The following is a 19359-nucleotide window of genomic DNA, read 5'->3' as shown; positions in this document are numbered from 1 at the left end:
CAGCACCCCTGGAGAGCCCACCCTGCTCCAACCTCTGCTCTTAGACCCCGAAGTCCCTCACACTGATCCAGTAAGGCTAGCCAGAACTGTGTGTTCAATGATCTGTTCCCAGCACTGTCAGGAGACTAAATTTAAACTCAGTTTGCTCTCAGAGTTTGTTTTCACTTTGTCAAGTACCATTCTCTCTTTTTGTATTAGGTCCCAAATAATTTTGGGGAAAGCACATGTATTGCTTTGATTCCATCTCTAGGCTCACAAAACAACAGGACAAAGAGCTTTCCAGCAGAACTGGATCAGGAAATCATTTGCATGACACTGAAGCATGACCCATGCTGTGGCTTTGGTAAGCAGCTCCCGGCGCCCTTGGGTGAGGTTCCATCTTTACACCTGGGCAGGGCGGGCACTTGTCCCTTTTGACTTTCTATTCTACCTTCCTGTCCTTCCTCTCCCAGTTTGCCTTCTTCAGGGGTCACTTCTGCTTTTCCTCCCTTTCAGTTTCCCCCAAGATCAATGAGATTTTAAGGTTAAAGTTTGCCTTTCAGCCTCCATAAGCCTTTGGGTGCATATCTTGAGAATCTAAGTGCAAGATTGGCAAAGGCTTTCTTTCCCCCTAATGCCTTTTAACAGCCTTTCTATAGTATAGTTAGCTTCTTAGGGATAGAGAAGAATAACCAATCTTCTCATCTCTTGTTACCACCTTTGAAGATCTTTAAAACCACACAAAAAATGAGAAACTGAGACAAGGTGCTGGGTTGAAAAATCAACTCTTTCTAGTTTCTGATGAGCTCCTGGAGCAGAATTGAGCACACCTGGGTGAGTCGCCTTCCTAGCTTTGGCTGTGCTTGCCCTCATGGTTGCTTATCTAGTTTTCTCCATGTATTGGGGCAGAGGAAAAAGAGCTTCTTGAGAATTAGACACGTGTGTGCAAATATCAGCTATGGCACTTACTGGCTGATGACCCAACATCTCCGAGCTACCAAATTATTACATATCCTCTTAACAAGAAACACTGTCTTGGATTATAGTTTTGTCATGAATGAAGGAGAAGATGTGAGCACAGTGAACTCTGGAATCTTCATCTCTTCTATTATACCTGGTGAACTAGCAGAAAGAGCTGGAAAGATGAAACCAGGTATATCTGCTTCGTACACAGCCAGGGATGCTGCTTTAAGGAACTGCCCTTTCTTATTGAGATGCCTTCTTCTTCCAGGAGGGCAGATAGTGGCCTTGAATCACATCGGCCTGGAGGGCTTCGCATTCAACATAGCTGTTAGAATGGTCCAGAACTCTCCGGGCAACCTAGAATTAATGGTTTCTCAGCCGAAAGGTACATCTGAGCCAGGTTAGGGAGGCAGAAGGGCCACCTCGATGTCTAGGAACACATGATCGCCATGGGCACTGGGTCTCTGTGTCCCTGGGTGGTCTTCTGCATTGCTGTCCTTGCAGTAGTTAGTGGCTTGCAAAGAAGCAATGCAGGGGGCACAAATCAATACACTTGGCTTCTGCCTTGGCTTGTTCTGTTGAAAGGGTATGGTGTACCCAGTTCACAGCTGGGCCCACCCATTGGTTGTTTTCTTTTCCTGCCCACTTTTCCATGCATGTCAGGGAGGACATCCTTATTGTACCTGAAGTCCTTTTTGGAAGTGGCTGCACCAGGATGTCTTCCTAGGAGGGGCTTAGGCAGGGCAAAGAGGCCTGGGAAGCTGTTCTGAAGTTGAATTCACATAGCATGCAGGCTCTTCTTTTTTGGTGCCCCTGTTACAGATCAGCCAGACATTTTATAGATCAACCAAAAGAGTGAATTTTTTAAAAAGATGCTTTTATTCATCCTTTAGATAAGAATGAGAAAGCAACAATTGTTTGTAATGAATAATAATATTATTATGTTTATTTGGGGCAGTTTTTCAGGGATTGATGGAGATAATGGGGGAGGTTAATGCCCCCACCCCCAATTGCCTGGGACCACCACTGCTATTTGGTTGAACAGTTCTAGAATTTAAGTGCAGGCTGCCTGCAAATTCAGGCACATGGATTTCTCCCTCCCACTCCAGGGATGTGGCATTGCACAAATTCCTCTTATGTGCAGGAAAGCCTCATGTCACATCATCCACCCTTGTCTAGAGTCCACACACAGGCACCCCATTTTGCCTTGCCCCCCAGGAACCATGCATGCTCTTGTGCTCTCACAGACATGCAGCCCCCTGATGGCATTCCCAGGTGTCTGGCTGTCGTGGCCTGGAAGCCATGGGAGGGTGTCAGGAGGCTGTCCTGGGTCCCAGCAGTGGCCTCTCACCCAGGGGCCTGAGCCTGCCCTGGGACTTCTGCAAACACCAACCTTCCTTTTATGGTCTCTGTTAGGTTTCCCAACATGATTACTGTTCTTCCCGCAATATTGTCTCCCTCCCAGTATTTCCCATGAAAGTGGGACCGAGAGGCGCAGCCAAATGATCCAATTTGTTGTCAGGAAATAGAATGCAGCTGATGTTTCTCAATTCAGAGTAGTTCAAGGATGGCCTGTTGTGATGGGGGTTGTCAAAAACCAGTACCCAAAGTCTGTGATCCTCAAGCCACTAGTTTCAGAAGAATTTTGGACAATGGGTTCCCCATGATGGCTAGGAATTACATGTCTTTTCTCTGGGGGACCTCAGCCACCTGTTGGCATCCTTCCTTCATCAGAGTTTGAGTTCCTTCCACAGCCATGACCTGCATTCCCGTAGCCACAGGAAGGCATTTCCACGGTGATGCTGGCTGGATCTATGGGCACAGATGGACCACCAGGACATTTTTTGCTGTTGGGGCAGCCAGTCTTGTGGGAAGTCAGGGCCAGACTGATAACATTCCTATCAGGAGCAGCCACCAAGGTCTATGGTAAAGTGAGTTTTAATCACCTGCAAAAGGTCTCCTAGCTTGTCTTACTTTTAGTCAGGGCACCAATTGCAAAGTTGGCTTTTCAACCCATCACAAGTCCCCCACAGTCTCTTGGGAGGTTGTGGAAGAAAAGGCCCAGTGCTTACCATATTGCTAGGGACAAGGACAAGAGGACATTTGAAGGAAACGGCCAGGAATACAGCATTAGACAATGGTGGCTCCACAGCTCCTTACTGAATACCTTTAGATTGGAATAACTCCTAATCAAATCCATTCAACATGTGAGCGTGGGCACATCTCTCAGGGCTAATGAGTCTGTTTTGAATATAGTAAATCTACTTGTGTGTTTGTATGTCCCACTCTAAAGAAATCTACTATTCCTTCTTCCCACATACATATATTGAGCACCTAATATTAACAGTGAATACATTTATTGAGGCTCTACAATGGACTAAGCACTCTATCATCTATCTACCCATCCATCCATCCATCTATCATCTATATATCTATCATCTATCAATATCCCTATCTCTCTCTGTCATTCATCTATACATCCATTTATCATTCTATCATCCATCCATCCATATGTACATATATTTATTATCTATCTATCCATCCCTCATCTATGTATCCATTTATCATTCTACCTATCCATTCACCCTTTCATTTATCATTCTATTATCTACCTATCATCCATCCATACACCCACTTATCATTCTACCATATATACATACATAATTCTATCATCTATTATCTATCCATCCATCATCTGTATATCTATCATCTTTCTATATCCCTCTCTCTCATCCATCTGTACATCCATCCATCCATCCATCCATACTTCCATCCATCCACACATACATACCTTTATCATTCTATCTATCTATGTATCTATCTATGTATCTATCTATCTATGTATCTATCTATGTATCTATGTATCTATCTATCTATCTATCTATCTATCTATCTATCTATCTATCTATCTATCTATCTATCTATCATCTATCTACCGTCTCCCTAATCCTTACCAAAACCCAACAGGTAGTTGCTATATTACTTCTATTTAGTGTAAGGAAATTGAGGTCACCATTCTTAAATGCCTTGCTCAAGGATTCACTTTTTAATTCATGACTTCATGTTCTTTCCTCTGTTCTTTGCCAGGTCAAGGGTTAGATGTGGGGTACACAGGGATCAGTCACCCAGGCTGTATCCTAGTTTGGTTATTACCAAGTACCCCAGAAAGAGCCCTACAGGTTGGAGATGCTGCTGAGTGCTCAAAATCCAGAGAGGCTGGATTTAAGAGCACTGCCACGTACTGCCTGCGGGGACTTAGGCCAGTGACTTAATCCTTTTGGCTTTGTTTTCTCAAGTTTGAATTGGGATAACACCTTCCTCATGGGACTATGAGAAGATGGGAAGGCATATAGATCTAGGATTTGTACCTGGCAGGAGCTTAATAAGGAGGAGTTGATGTTCTCTCCTCTGATCTGGTGTTTTCATAGTCGGGTTACTTAAGCGCCATTTAGGTTTCGAAATCACATTTCATATCTTCCTTCCCTCTTTTCTTAAAGCACCATCCTTCCCTAGATGCTAAGCTTACATCCTTCCCTGGAGCTCTGAAAGTCCCTCTGTCACTGGAAGAAAGTGCTGTGCTCCACGTAGAGCTGCCCACGTTTCCCAGCTGCTGACTTCTTCTTGGCTTGTTTTTTTTTTTTTTAAGATTTATTTATTTATTTAATTCCCCCCCTCCCCCGGTTGTCTGTTCTCTGTGTCTATTTGCTGCCATCTTGTTTCTTTGTCCGCTTCTGTTGTCATCAGCAGCACGGGAAGTGTGGGCGGCGCCATTCCTCAGCAGGCTGCACTTTCTTTCGCACTGGGCGGCTTTCCTTACGGGGCGCACTCCTTGCACATGGGGCTCCCCTACACAGGGACTCCTTATGCGCATCAGCACTGCGCATCGGCCAGCTCCACATAGGTCAAGGAGGCCCAGGGTTTGAACCGCGGACCTCCCATGTGGTAGACGGATGCCCTAACCCTGGGCTAAGTCCATTTGCCTTGGCTTGTTTTTATAGGTGTCTGTGAGCACACCCCAAACAAGGAAATGAATAGCGGCACAGCCAATGCTGGGATCTTCATCATGGACAGCCTGGGTGACGGGAATCAGGGATGTTTTCTTTCACACACACAAGATCAGGAGAGAAATATTGAAGAAGTAGAAAAGGCTCAGGCTCAGAGCTCAGTGCCCAGACCGGTGCCTCCACTTTCCCCTCTGCCAGTAAAGGTACTCCTTTCCTCTGCTCACTTCCTAGAATTTGGAGGAGAGAGAACAGGTGGTGGGGCCTAACAGCACTGCCTTTGAAGTCCTCCTTTTCTCTTTATTTGCCATGTCAGGTGGATAGGAGTTTAATGTCTCAGTTTTCTAATCTGTAGAATGGAAATAAATTTCTGCCTTGCTTGGTTTTGAGAAGAGTATAAAGGGGAGTAAGCTCTTAGTCAGTACCTGGGCCACAGGGCACAGTGTTTGAGCCTTCAGTACCCATAGTTGCTCATTATAATTATTCCTGGCAATGACAACATGAAGAGATTGATATCTGCAAAGGGCAATGAATAGACAATCAGGCAGCTCCTATTCTTGGCCTCTGATTCATCCCGAAGCTGGAAACTCAAGGGCTTTGCTCTGCGCAGCCCCCATCAGGGAGGAAGATCCTAAAGCCCATCTTTGGTGTACCAGTCATCTGTGTGCCTCCATCCTGCCTCCGCCGTCCTCTAGCAGTGTCACTTCAGATGCTGGGTGGGGTAGTCTCCCTGTGTTCTACCAGACCCCTCTCCGGCCTCTGCCTACTGCTTTGGACCCTGTGAAGCTGGTGTTTTTGGACTATCAGCAGCCTGCCTTGCCCTCTGTTTTCTGGTAGCCCCCGCTCAGGGGAAGATCCAACAGAAGCCTGGAGGTTGAGGAAGAGTGAGGACAGCTTTTCACTCTACCTCTGCATGACCACCACGAGCTGGCTGTGTTCCTTTGAATACCACAGTGCCCATCAGGCAGTCTTCGCCATGTAACTCCTCTCTCTAGGTTCCATCAACTGCTCCCCCTTTTGGCCCTTCAGGCCTAGGGGTAGTAAAGGCTCCCATTATTTCTAGCTGCACAGCACCTAACCTGTTCCTTATCAGTTTCTCTAAATGCTGCCAATGCCTTTGAAAACAGGCCTTTCACTAAACTCTCTTCCATGACCCAAGTTGAGCCTATGCACCTTCTAGCTCTTTCTGGGACCCTGATGGAAACAGGCAAGTCATTCCACTTCTCAGAGCCTCATGCTCCACTTTTGCTATCATTATCTGCTATGATGGAGGGCTTCATGAAAATCCCTGCCTCTTTGGCCATGGAGCTCACCCAGACAGGGCCTCCTATGAAGAACCGGATGCAGGGGGTCTGCAAGAGAAGATGGGCAGCTGATGTGCACTGAGCGCTTAACTATGTGCCAGGCAGCATCCTAAATACTTTCAGGTACCATCTCATGGAGTCTTTAAGGCAACCCTAGAAGATAGTTACAATTAAAAACTCTTTTAAGAGATGCGGTACCTAAGGCACAGAGAGAAGGAGGAGCACACCCAATGGCCCACGGAGGGTATGCACCCACACTGGGATTCAAATCAAAGGAGTCTGACTCCACAGGCAAAAGCTTAACCACCGGGCCACACATCAGAGGCTCCCTTGGCCAGAAGCGGGGCTTCAGACTGGTGTTCTCCGAGCCTGGTTTTCTCTGGACCCTGCTTTCTGGCAGGATGCTGAGGGTCACCACAGCCATGACTCTCATGACCCAGCCTGGAGAACGGCCAGGGCCCAGGATCCCTGGGCCACCGGGCAGCTTCACTGCCAGGAAGCTCCTGGGGCACGTTGGGTGTCAACTCTCAGAGGCTGTTTCACTCTTTGATTTTTAAAATTGAGACCAAATACCATGGGGTGTGTGTGTGGGGTGGTCTGGGAAGGCTAGGGTTTTGTCTGTGACTATACCAGTCTCTTTGGAAAGTCTTCTTTTTGATAGATCATTATTCCATTTACTCCAGCTTGTTTATTTTCTGTGTCCAGGTTACATTTTCCAATGTAGCAACTAGGACACAGCCTAGGAGAGGGGACAGAATGGACAAGAGCCTGGAGTGCCCTTGGGCCCAGCTGCTGGACGTGGGCTGTGTGGCCAGTGGGACATCCACAGCAGCCTGGGTGTTCCCTCCTAGCCCTGTGTGACTCTGGCTTGGTTTCCCGCTGTTGCTTGCTGAGACCCCCCCAGTTCTGTGAGCGCTCCTATCGCCTGAACGTGGGTTCACCTTTTGGTTCTTCCACTGCCTGGCTACGTGTTCTTACATTTCTGAGCCTCCAGATGATAACATGCACTTTATCTCATGCACTTTATCACAACTGCACTTAGCATCACAACTTTTTGGGGTTAATTGGGAATCTGTTTGTTAAAAGTCTGTCCCACAGTAAATGGTAAGTTCAATAAGGGCAGGAATCATGTCTCACTTATCACTGCCATATTCCCAGCGACTTGCACAATGCCTGGCACATAATTAGTGCTCAATAAATGTTGTTGAATGATTGGATGAATGAGAGAACAGATCTAACATGGTTATTGTCATAGCACCAAGCAAAATGCTTGGTACAGAATAGAAAATTTTTCTCTTCTCACCTTCCCTGGAGCAGCCATCCATCCTAGCCATGATTGCTAGGAATTAGTGAAGCTCTTCCTGAAGTTTCCTTCCACCTGAGAAGCTTTTGTCTGTCTGGTATCTGGTATGCCATTGCTTGTCCGTGTATCCTGTGTGAAGTTACCAGGATGTCTCTGGAACACGTCAGTTTAACATAGAAGCTCACATCATGAGTGGAGACTTGAGGGAACCCACCTTTATTGAGCCCCTGCTGTGTGCTGCACGTCATTCACAGCCACACTAAGTTAGGAGGGAGCTCTCTCGTTCCATTTTTGTGGACTGTGAAAAACTGAGTCTGAAGAGACCAAAATACCATCCCAGGCCATACAGGGAGGAGCTAATAAAGCTGGAAATGAAGCTCTTGTTCTTTCTGTCAGCAGCTGGGAGCTAAGTGGTGCCATTGCTTATAGATGGGGTGAGTGCCTTCATGTTTTCTTTTTATTCTTTTGGTTTGGTGCAGAGTGCTGGTTCTTCTCATCCACTATCCCCTTCAGAAACCAATGCTGGTGAAATCTACTTTGTGGAACTGGTGAAAGAAGATGGGACTCTTGGATTCAGTGTGACTGTAAGAGTTGTTAGGAGAGCATGGAAAGCCAATGTTGAAATGATGGCCATTTGGCGGGCATCCATGCATATGGCAACCTTTGATAATGTACTCATGGTGCACAAGCATGTACACCACCACTAGGGAGGTGGATGAACTAAGAAATCAGCAGGAGCCTGCAGTGGAGGATGGAGGTCAAAGGCAAACTGGGAGATGCAGGTCACCCTTGGTTTGCAGGTGCTAAGGAGCACCAGCAAGCAGAGGAGGAAATATGAGTGGAATTGAGGGATGTATCCTGACTTTGAGGTTAAGGTGGTTGGCAAGGAGAAGGCAAGGATGGTATGACTGCAGGGGCAAAAGCCAAAGGTGAGTGGGGTCATCCACAATCATCCAGAACAGGATCAGGGTGGAGTCTTGGTTCCCCCCCAGCTACAAGGGCCAGCTACAAGTCGCATTGGTGAGGCCTTGGCCAGGACAGGCACTTTGTTTTTGGTTTCTGGGCTTTATCTGGCAGACCCTTGAGGAGAGTTTGGGGCATGGTAGCCACAAAGGGTGGTGGGAACTCAGAGGTAGGAAGCTTTTGCCCTTGTTACAGACATTGGAATGGGTCTGGATTCCAGGAACTTTGTTGTTAGATTTAATTACTGATTGGAAACAGGATAGAATTTTCCATCAGGAAGGGAATGCTATGGCTAGTGAAAATTTCCAAAAGAAGCCCAAGAGCTAGGTGAATGGAGGACATTCTTTGCTTTCCTACCAGATAATGCTGTGTGCCTAGAGCAAGGATACCTGAATTGTTGGATCATCATCCAGCCATAAATTTGATGTCAGTGGAAGATTTTACATGTGCATATAAGAAACCAAGAAATAATGTGCATGTGTCCACATTGAGTGAATGGACTGGTAAAGAGTATAGACAATTTATCCTTGCCTTTGGGTAACAGTCCTATCAGACACCAAAATATGGTTATTTCTCCTTTGAGAAACTTGCTAAATGTTGGTATAGTCACAATTAATAAATATGCTGATAAGAGGTAGGCTACTTCCTTTGGCTAGCAAAACACTTTCAATTTCTTTGGGGAAATTTAATTTCAAAAATAATTATTGAAATGTCACATTCTAATCCAAATGACCATTAAACAAATGGAAAACCACAGAAATACAAATTAAATTAGAATAAAGCTTCCAACCTTATTTCTACCAGATTGGCAAAATTTTGCTGGTGGGATGCAGAGAGCAGGTATTCTCATACAAAGCCAGTGGAAAAGTGAATAATTATTTTAACATTCACATCGGGATGCAATCTAGAACATCTGTTACAATTAACAGTGAACGTATTTATTAATATGTATCAATAAAATTGGTTTTAAAAAGTGAGAACAGCTTTCCACCCAGAAATACTACTCCTGGGAATCTATTTCATGGAAATAAGAGTCCTAGTAAGTAGTGCTGTATGTGAGAGAGGAGGAGGTGGAGAAGAAGGAGAAGGAAGAGGAGATGGAGGAGTAGGAGGTAAGAGGAGGAGGAGAAGGAGGGGGAGGGGGAGGAGGAGGAGATGGAGAAGAAGAAGGAGAAAGAAATTCTTTGAGAATAGTATGATTCCATTGTAAATATCTTTATATGTGTGTTTACCTGCATAAAGTAAATTGGAAAGAAAAAGATAGAATTAGGTCTTTATCTGCTAAACTCTAGAGAAATGGTCACCATCTCCTGTCAAGTAAAAAAAAATGAGCTGCAGCATGCTATGTAGAGATTAACTCTATTTTTGTACATACAAACTATCCACCAACATGAGAGGGGCCAGGCTCCAGCCGCCAGGCAGTAGCCACAGTCAGCCACATTGGTTTCTACCCACGGAGAGATGTGCTGTGCATCAGATGCAATTCCAATTCCCGAGAGCCTTCCCTGCACCCAGCTTGGGTTCTGGGGATACGGCAAAGCTCCTGCACGTGGAATGCATTCTTGAGAGCTCCTACCCTTCTTGCTCCATGGGTGCTGTAGTCTAAACTAACAGGAAAACATATGACAGTGTCCAAAGGCGGTAAGGTACTGGGATAGAGTGGTAGGCGGGTGGGGCTGCCTTCATCAGGGAGCTCGGGCAGGGCCTCCCCCAGGGCAGCCGGCAGGGTGGTGAGCTGCGAGATTCAGCTTTCCAGGGTGGCACGACCACGCGTGTGCTCTATGGAGGCATCTAGGTGAAGTCCATCATTCCTGGAGGGCCCACCGCCAGGGAAGGGTGGATCCTGCAGGGTAAGAGATGGCGCTTAGTGCGGAATTTGCATCCTGCAGCCAACAGCCTCAGCAGGCAGACTTTAGACCCTGGCCTCGCCCACTTCCGCTCTGTGAAACCTCGTGCCAGCAGAGTGCCCCTCCTGGTTTTGGTTCCATCACCTGCAAAGGAAGTAAGTTAACCTGCCCTGCCCAAGATAGGTCTACTGTGGGCATTGGATGCTCTATATCGGCAAGTGATGTAAAGCAAGCTATGTGCTTCCCTTGCATTGTGACTCACTTTCATAGCTGAGGAGGATCTTGCCAGCTTTTTCTCGGCCCTATCTCGTGGCCCATGGCTCTAAAGGAAGGGGCTAATTTTCTCTTATTCTCCAAAACTGTCAGAATTGAGTCAGAAAGGGCACTTAGAATCTTCCTTATCTTCATGTCCCCTAGAATTCCAGTGTCCTCCATCTCAATGGCAACTCCCTAAACTTTTTTGAAATAAAGCACATCGTGGAGCTATAAAAATTACCCCTGAGAGGCTTGACAAAACCATTTCTCAGGGAAATGGGGGCGAGGATGAGGGTGAGCCCATCTGTTTTAACCATTTTGTGAGCCAGTGATGGAAAGATTTTTCTATCGCTGACTGATTACATGCTTTGTTTTTTTTTTGTTGTTTTTTTTTTTAAAGATTTATTTATTTAATTTCCCCCCTTCCCCTGGTTGTCTGTTCTTGGTGTCTATTTGCTGCATCTTGTTTCTTTGTCCACTTCTGTTGTCGTCAGTGGCACGGGAAGTGTGGGCGGCGCCATTCCTGGGCAGGCTGCTCTTTCTTTTCGCGCTGGGCAGCTTTCCTCACGGGTGCACTCCTTGCACGTGGGGCTCCCCCACGCTGGGGACACCCTTGTGTGGCACGACACTCCTTGCGGGCATCAGCGCTGCGCATGGCCAGCTCCACACGGGTCAAGGAGGCCTGGGGTTTGAACCGCGGACCTCCCATATGGTAGACGGACGCCCTAACCACTGGGCCAAAGTCCGTTTCCCTACATGCTTTGGAAGGATAGACTGAAAGGATCTGCCCGGCGTTCAGAGTGGGGTGCAGCTCCTGGCCAAGGCAGGGATCCCCTGATTCTGCAGGGACACCGCATAGCTCTGCCTTCCCCTCCCCTCCTTGAGGTCCTGGGCAGGGTGCTGGGGCAGGGGTGTGGAAGAAGAGGCCTTCCTGCCAAAGCACTGGGATGTGAGGGCAACATCTGTCCCTCCCCCAGGTGACCGGCTCCTCTAGGTGGATGGAACGAGCATGTGCGGCCTCACCCACAGGCAGGCTGTCCCGGGCCCCAAGGGTTCAGGGCAGGTAAGGGCGCCTTGTCCGGAGGCTTTCCTTCCTTCCAGAGCTTTCCTGGATGGCATCAGGAACTGCAGGGGCCTCTGAGTGGGAGGGAGGGAGGCAGGAAAGAAAACAAAATTTCTTCTCCTTCTCTCTTTTTTTCTTTTTTGTTCTTCCACTTATCACGGTTTTTCTATGGGGATGTGAAACCAGGAGGAAACAGACAGCTATTTCCAAGCAGAAAATCTCAGCCCCTACAAATAGCCTTGAAAAAGTTCCTTGTTGCTTGCCTAGATTCCAGGACCAGACAGCAGGATGGAACGGGTGGGGTGCGATGGCTTCTCCAGCTTGTCTCCGGGTGCTGCTTGCTCATGCTCTCATCCCCAGTCCTCTGCCCTCCTCGCCTTCGCACATGGTGAAAGCCCCTGCCCAGAGCATGCCCATCTCCATCCCCTTGTATTTTTGCCCACCAGGGCCTTTGAGTCACAATGAGGTGGGAATTCAGGACACCCAGGGCAGGAGACTCACACAGCGGTCCTCCTGATTCCTCCTGACTCCAGGCAGGGTACAGGCACAACCTAGAAGAGACTTTATTTTGTTGGGTCCTCTGCCTAAAGGTGGGCTCTGTAACCACCCAGTGTCCAAGCCTCAGAGCCGGCATTGCCTTCTCTGTCACTGGGAAGGCAGCAGAGACTGAAGGTCCACCAGGGCCCCTTCCAGCCAACTGCAGGGCATGGTTCTGGTCCCTTTGGCTTCCTCTCCCAAAGCAGGCTGCTGATTTATGGTGAAGTTACTTACCCTGGCAACTTAGTCTGACATATCTTGAGAAGCGATTTATTAGGACCCTCTGTTCTTACGAGAAGAAGAAATGATGACATGGCTAGCACCAGGAGGGCCATCACCTTCCATCTCCCCCCTCCCTGCTACCGTCACTTGGCTAACAGCATCAGCCTTCACGTCAGGTGTTATTTCCTTGAGTAAGCTCTCCCTAACCTCTCCAGCCTGGAGTAATTGCCCTTGCCCTCTGCTCCCAAGCATCCTGCTCTCTGCATTTCAGTTCAAATTACGACTGTTTACTTCCCTGTTTTCCCTGGTGAAAGGAAGCCCTTCATTCTTGTTCTTTATCCCCCAGACCTTCAGCTGGTTTCTAAGACCTACAGGTTCTGCTTCTGAAGCAGCTTCCCAGTGCATCCGCCTCCTGCCCTCTCCCACTGCCAGGGCCCACCTGGGTGAGCAGAGCACTTGGCCTGTGCTTGTGTTCATTTCTTAATTTATTTATCCCTCTACCTCACCGAGTGCATGTTTACTGAGCACCTACTAAGTGCTGGGCACTGTGCTCAAGGAACGACCCTGTAGAACTTTGCTACCTGGTTGACTCAGTGGGGGTGACAACAGGTAAGAGCTGTCACCCTGGGATCACAGGCTTGCGCTGGATGATGACTGCAGGAGATGATGGTGGCAGGGCCATGTCCCCAGGATAGAAGTTGGCATTTCTAAAAGGCTGCCAGGAGGGGCCCAGCTACTCGTCCATGAACCCCAACTGGGTATAGACCATATGGGGGAGAGGGGTAGGGAATCAAACCAGAAGGAAATCAGGCCTCTGAAGGCCGGACTGGAAAAGGCCTGGAGGGAGTGCCATGCTGGGGGATTGGATTGGGGCAGTGGGAAACATTGGAGACTTTGAATCAAGTGTGTAGCACGACTGATTTTTGTTTTAGGCCAGTCCACTGGTGACATGAGGGGGTGGGGATGAGGGAGGCAAAGGCAGGACCCAGGAAGCCAAGTTCGCTGGCTCTTGCCCAGTCCAGCTGGGCATTGGCATTGGGGGAGGAAATGGGGAAAGGGGAAGCACTGGGGGGGCTGCTTCTGATGTACGACCTGCAAGCCTGAGAAACCAGGTGACTATTTGGAGGGCAGAAGGGGGAGAGCCAGATGACTCCAAGTGCAGCCCCTGGGAGCCTCACTGCATAGGGGTCCACATGCTGAGAGCCACTGCAAAGGGAGGAGGCAAAGCAAAGAGGGGGAAGGAGGAGAGGGGATGGGTTTGGCCTTGAATATGGAAACAGAGGGACACGTTTTACTCCCACATATACTTACTTGTCCAACAGGGAGCTAGAAAGATGGGTCTGGATCCCACCAAATAGATTGGAGATTTTGATTTGAGATTCAAGTGAAGTAGCTTAATGCAAGCATCAGGAAATTAAGAAGCATTTGCAGGGTGAAGGGAGGGCCTCCCAGTTGCCATATGAAGTGTGAATTGAGTTTGCTCACCCTTCCTTGTAGATTGCAAGGCTGGTCTTAGAGAGCAGAGGCCTCAGGATGGCTCAGCAGAGTCCTTCTGCCAATGACAGGATGGGAGATGTACGTTCAGCTGTTTCCTTGGTAACAACCTTGCCTGGCAGGCCCACGAGCTGTGTCTCAGTGACAGATGGTGAGAGGAGAGTGAACTGAGTGTTACTATTGTCCTGTCATCGGGTGCTGCTTTTGAAATATCAACTCAAAGGGGAAAGGCAGGGAGGCTTCCTCTCTGTTCTCAGAAGAAGAGGGCCAGGGGAGATGATGCAGCTGGCTTTCTAATGGGGTTGGGAGGCAAGCTAGTCATATATAGTTCTGCAAAACAAAAGTATTGTCCCTACATGATTACCAGACCTAATCCTGCCCTTCAGCCTTCCTAAGACTTTTGGGCCAGAGCATTTGCACGAAGGTATTTAAGGATGACATTCCAACCAGGGCATTTGTAGCCAAGGACCTGAGGACTGGCCGGGCAAGGTGAGAGGGGAAGATGCTCGGGAATTCTATCCTTATTCTTGTCATCGTTTTCAACAGCAAACCCACCATCAGCTCAGAGTGGCATAATTACATGCCTTCTGAGGGGTAATCTCTCTGTACACCCCTCCTGATTTTGTTTCCCGCTAAGAAAGTGCCTATTGCCTTACAATACCGTAATGTGGTACTTAGCCATTTTCCAGTCCCGTGGTAGAGGCTTTCAGTCCTGCGACAGGACCTGCACGTTGGACAGAAGGGGAGGTGATCAGGGGGGCATGGTTGGCTGTGACTGAGGGTAGCACTCGGTGGTGAAACAAGGAGGCTTCTTCTTTCATTGTTCCTCTGCTCACCCCAACTCTGTCTTGGAGAAACTGAGTATGAACTGAACTGAGGATCCCAGCTGAGGGGATGGGAAAGTTGGCCGCACAGCACACCTCCACCTGGACTGCTTCCAACGCTCTCATTCTGGCCCCAGTCACGCTCCTTGGCCGTGCTCTGCCCCTCTATGTGTTGAGCACCGAGCAGGATGGGAAGGGCAGTGTGTGGGGGGGAGTAGCTAGGTTTCAGATGCTATGCTCATCTTTGGTAGCATTGGCCCACACAGGCCACACAGCTAAACAAAATGACCATGAAAAATATTGTCCGTAGAGTTGATGATAATAGTCAGCATGGTCTAATTAGGCAAAAATTGAATTTCAAGCATACTAAAAATTGATGCAACAGGAATATATGTGGTGCAAATTCTACCAAGGGCCAGTATGTTGTACATGGGCACAAAACATATGTCAAACTGTAAACGTTGTTGACTATAAATGTACTCTCCAGTTAAGACAGCTACTTGTTACCTGCAGCAGTTAAGCCCTTGAAGTATGGCCAACTCAAATTAATAAAACAAATATTGGATTTTGAAGCCTCGTATGCAAGAAAAAATGTAAAACATCTCAATAATTGTGTCACTTTGATGACCCTTTGAAATGGTACTATTTTGGAATATCCAATTAAATCATATGATCAATATTTATTTTATGTTTCCCTTCACTCTTTTAAAAAGGTGGCTATTAGAAAGCTTTGAACTTCCAATTGTGGCTTACATTTGTAGCCCACATTTTATTTTTATTGAACAGCCCTGACCTGTACCGTGTGTAATGGACTCAGATATTAAAAACGAGGAAAATGAAGTCTTCCTATGTGAACTAGAAATCATCCATCTCCTTGATAATTTGCATTTTGAGGCCGGATCCCAATCCATGCCATCGACTGAAGGATTTTGTTTGCTTGACTTCCTACCACGCAGGTTGTACGTTCGAGATCAAACTGAAAAAGAATTCCAGTGGTTTGGGACTCAGCTGCGAGCCGATGGAAAGTGAAAGCTGTGGTGTCCCCTGGAACAGTCTCCTGAGGATGGAGAGGCTCTTCCCGGGGCAGCCCGCCGAGGAGAACGGGGCGCTCTCCGCCGGCGACGTCACGCTGGCCGTTTACGGAAGGTCCCCAAGGCCTTACCTCCCAGCCCCCGGGGGACCCCACGGCGGCACTGTCGTCAGGCCGCTCCATCCCACCCCGGGGGACACCCTGGGCTCCCCAGTATCACGCGTGGAGCCGCATCTCCCCTCACACAAAGACGGCAGTTGGTGGAACAGCCTCCCGTTTCATTTTCCATCTTGGTTTTTAAAAATCTGCCCTTGAGCAGGCCCTGCTGCTGCCGAAGGTCGTGGAAACAGATGAGAAACCCCTGGCTTCCGTGCTGGCTCGAGGCCTCCTCACACTCTGGAAGGTTCTGGGAGCTGAGTAAGGGCACTGAAAGGACTAGAGCGATGGCCTCGCTGCCCTCGTCCTGATTCCTCCACCAAATTTACAGCATTTGGTGTGTAGTGTTACATTGATTTCCTGTCAGCGAAAAATGGGGAGGGCAAGAAGTGGCCACTTCTCATACTGAGAGTTCAAAATATCAGGGAAATATGGTGTCAGCCAGAGTCCCGGACAAGGGCAGGTCATTTGAGGGGAGCTGGAGAAAGGAGTGGGCAACGGTTTGGGAAGCTCAAGGCAGAGCTCAGTAGCCTGGGCTGGTGACGGTGGGGTGCGGTCACCCAGCCCTAAGCCTGCCAGGGAGTGACCCAACCCTAGGGACAGAGAGAGCTGGCTCAGGCCTGTCCATTGTGGTGGGGAGCCAGCCCCTGTGCCCCTGTGTCTCTTGCCGCCCCTGTGCCCCGGGCTGACGCTTTAAGCCCAGAGCCGTTCTCTGAGCGCCACTGCAGGTGACACAGGGCGACAGCTCTTGAGGCCTTGGAGTTCATGGTGGGGGTGCCAGGGACAGACAAGGAAACAACAGTGACCGCAGGCAATAAGTCCATGAGAGAAAACAACAGAGAAACCTAATGCGGTGTTTGCACCAGGGCACAGGGAGTTGGGGTGGGGAGGGGTGTTCCGTGGGCGTCCTGTGCAGCTAAGGGGGATCTGAGGGTCTCGGGGAGGACTTTGCTTCTAAGGGCACGTTTGACAAGGTCTGGAGGCACTTTCGCCTGTCACAGCTGGGGCGTGAGTGCGCATGTGCGCAGGTGGATGCGCATGTGCGCGCAGGTGGATGCCACGTGCTCCCGGCATTGGTGGGTGGAGGCGGGCATGGCCCAGTGTCCCAGTGTGTACGGGCCAGGTCTGCTCAGCAGGGAGTGCGCTGGCCCCAAATGTCCTGCGCCAAGGCCAAGAAATCCTGGGCTGGAGAGGAAATAGGGCCCATGGAGGGAGAATATCAGATCGTCTCAGGAGGGGAAACGTGCCCGGGGCCCTGAGAGGTTCCGCCTGGTGGGGGTTAGGATGTGGGTGCACAGGGGGCAAGGGCCGGGGGCTGAAGGCAGAGGCCACGGCAGGTGGGAACGGGCTTCAGGGGCTGAGCCCACGTGGAGGGCAGGCTGGTGGTTGCAGAGGGGGCTTGGTTTTAGCTACGTTTTGGCAAGATCACCCTCGAGCGAGGTGGAACGTGGGGCGTGGGGTTGACCCTGGAGAGGCAGGAGTGCAGAGGAGGCTCTTGCAGTGTGGCAGGGAAGAGACCGCAAGGGCCTGTGGCCCCTGAGATGGAGGTGAGCTGGGGGGCCAGGGGTCGAGATGGGACGGTCACGTGTTTGAGTCTGTTTCACCCTCTCTGAAGAAAAAGCACCAGTAGCTGCAGGTCCTGGCACAAATAGGAATGGCCCATTTCCACACAGGGCCCATTGCGGGAACCCCGGGCTGCAGCGTCTGCCCCTTGCATTTTGAAAAGTTTACACTCTGCAGGGTTCTCTGGAGCCGGGAAACAGATCAAGATGGGCAGAGGGGGGAGAGGAAACAGGCGCCAGGGAGAGCGTGGGGAGAGTGGGGGAGAGGAGGGAGCTTGTGCCCACCTGGTGGCCACAGATGTGCCCAGCCCTGGATTTCACCGCACACTTTGGTTTCCCCTAGGAGGTGTTCCATCTACTTTGAGGAGCCCCGCAGGAGGCTGGGACTGGCCAGGGATGGCAGGTAAGACACGGAACACTCTGCCCTCTTCACCTGCTCGGGCTCAGGTATTAGGTTTCCTGCGTGGTGGGTCCTGAGAAGCTCGTCCTTGCTTGTAGGCCTCCTTCTCGCACTAGGGTAGGAAATCAGCTGGTCCCCATGCTCAGTTAGTCTGTGCTTTAGTTTCCTAGCTGCTAAAACAAATCCCCTAAGATAGGTTGGTTTAAATAATGGAACTTTATTGGCTAATGGTTTCAGAGCTAGATGGTGAGCGTCCTCCCAGGACCAGTATCTTCTGACTGGCCAGGAATCTTTGGGACTCCTTGGCTTTACCATCCCATGGCAATGCCCATGGCAGCTGTGTCTCCTTTCTCTTTGGGGTTCCATTGACTTCTAGCTTCTCGCTCTTCCTGTGGCTTCTCTTCCGGTCTGACTTTCTCTCTGCTTATAAAGGACTCCAGTAATCTGATTTGAGCCCTATCTCATTCAGCCGGGCCACACCTAAACTGGAGTAACATCTTCAGGAGACCCTATTTACAGTGGTCCACAGCCACCAGAATGTGGACCAAGACCAAGACCACGTCCAAACGGGTGCACATCCACCGCAGTCTGGGACAAGCTCATGAGATGGCATCTCTGCCTGCTCCTTTGGGCTTCCACTCCCTACTTCTGCCTCTTGTGACATTTGACTTTTCCTGTAGATGTTTATTTCTTCACTGTAGAACTTCTAGAGCCAGGTTCTCCAGCAGTCTGGGCCTCCAGGAGCAGAAATAAAGAAAAAGGAAAGTAGACACACAACCAGAGCACAGAAAACCAGGTACTTCATTCTGAGGACTGAAGTGTAAAAAAAACAGGACAGATGTCCTCCTTCCTGAAATATGAATGAGGGCTTGGGTGGTGCTGTGCCAAGAAAAGAGGCACTGAAAGCAGGAAAGTCAAGGATTTTTGCCTGAGGCTGTCCATTGGGTCTGCAGGAAACAGACTAAAGCAGATTGGTGGGTGGGAAGTTTCTGGGGAGGGCTCTCTGGAACCACACCTGAGAGGGGAGGGAAGCAGGACTAGGCAGAGAAGTTGAAAATGGTGCAGCTGCCCCTGCACCCTCAGCTGACCCTGCGGAAGCTTGTGAGAAGCTTGGGAGAGGGAAGAGCTGTCCTGAATAGGGGCAGGAGAACCTGGGCCTTTGCATCTCAGCATCAACCAGTGTTGGGGGATAGACTGACCAGGGAGAGGGCAAACCTAGGGTGAGGGAGCCCCTTCAGCTGAGGGCAATTCCTGTGGAAGGCTAGCTGTGAGCCTCCAGCACCTCTGAGGAAGTGTCTTCATCCTGAAGCAGCATCTGTGGCATCTATTGAACTTGTTCTGCTGCTAGCTGGTTCATGGGCCTTGGAAAGTTACCTCACTTCTCTAGGCCTCGGATTCTAGAATAAAGTTTTTAGCACCAGAACTATCCACAAAATACAGTGACTGCCCAAGGAGA

At 49.3% G+C, this 19359-nt stretch overlaps 1 protein-coding gene across 1 annotated transcript in view; it reads left to right on the top strand.

The window, feature by feature from the left end:
* LOC131278965 (FERM and PDZ domain-containing protein 2-like) overlaps nt 1-19359 on the top strand; it is a 59621-nt gene that overhangs the window by 24858 nt on the left and 15404 nt on the right. The window contains 10 exon segments of the mRNA XM_058299596.1: nt 251-347; nt 1026-1132; nt 1211-1327; nt 4941-5149; nt 8030-8134; nt 10270-10363; nt 11593-11678; nt 13935-14082; nt 15712-15901; nt 17847-17906. Coding sequence (XP_058155579.1) covers nt 251-347; nt 1026-1132; nt 1211-1327; nt 4941-5149; nt 8030-8134; nt 10270-10363; nt 11593-11678; nt 13935-14082; nt 15712-15901; nt 17847-17906 — 1213 coding nt within the window.

Source organism: Dasypus novemcinctus, chromosome 6 (assembly GCF_030445035.2).
Source record: "Dasypus novemcinctus isolate mDasNov1 chromosome 6, mDasNov1.1.hap2, whole genome shotgun sequence".
NCBI classification, from domain to species: Eukaryota; Metazoa; Chordata; class Mammalia; order Cingulata; family Dasypodidae; genus Dasypus; species Dasypus novemcinctus.
Note: the sequence above shows the minus strand (reverse complement) of the source record. Positions and strands in the feature narration are given on the sequence as shown.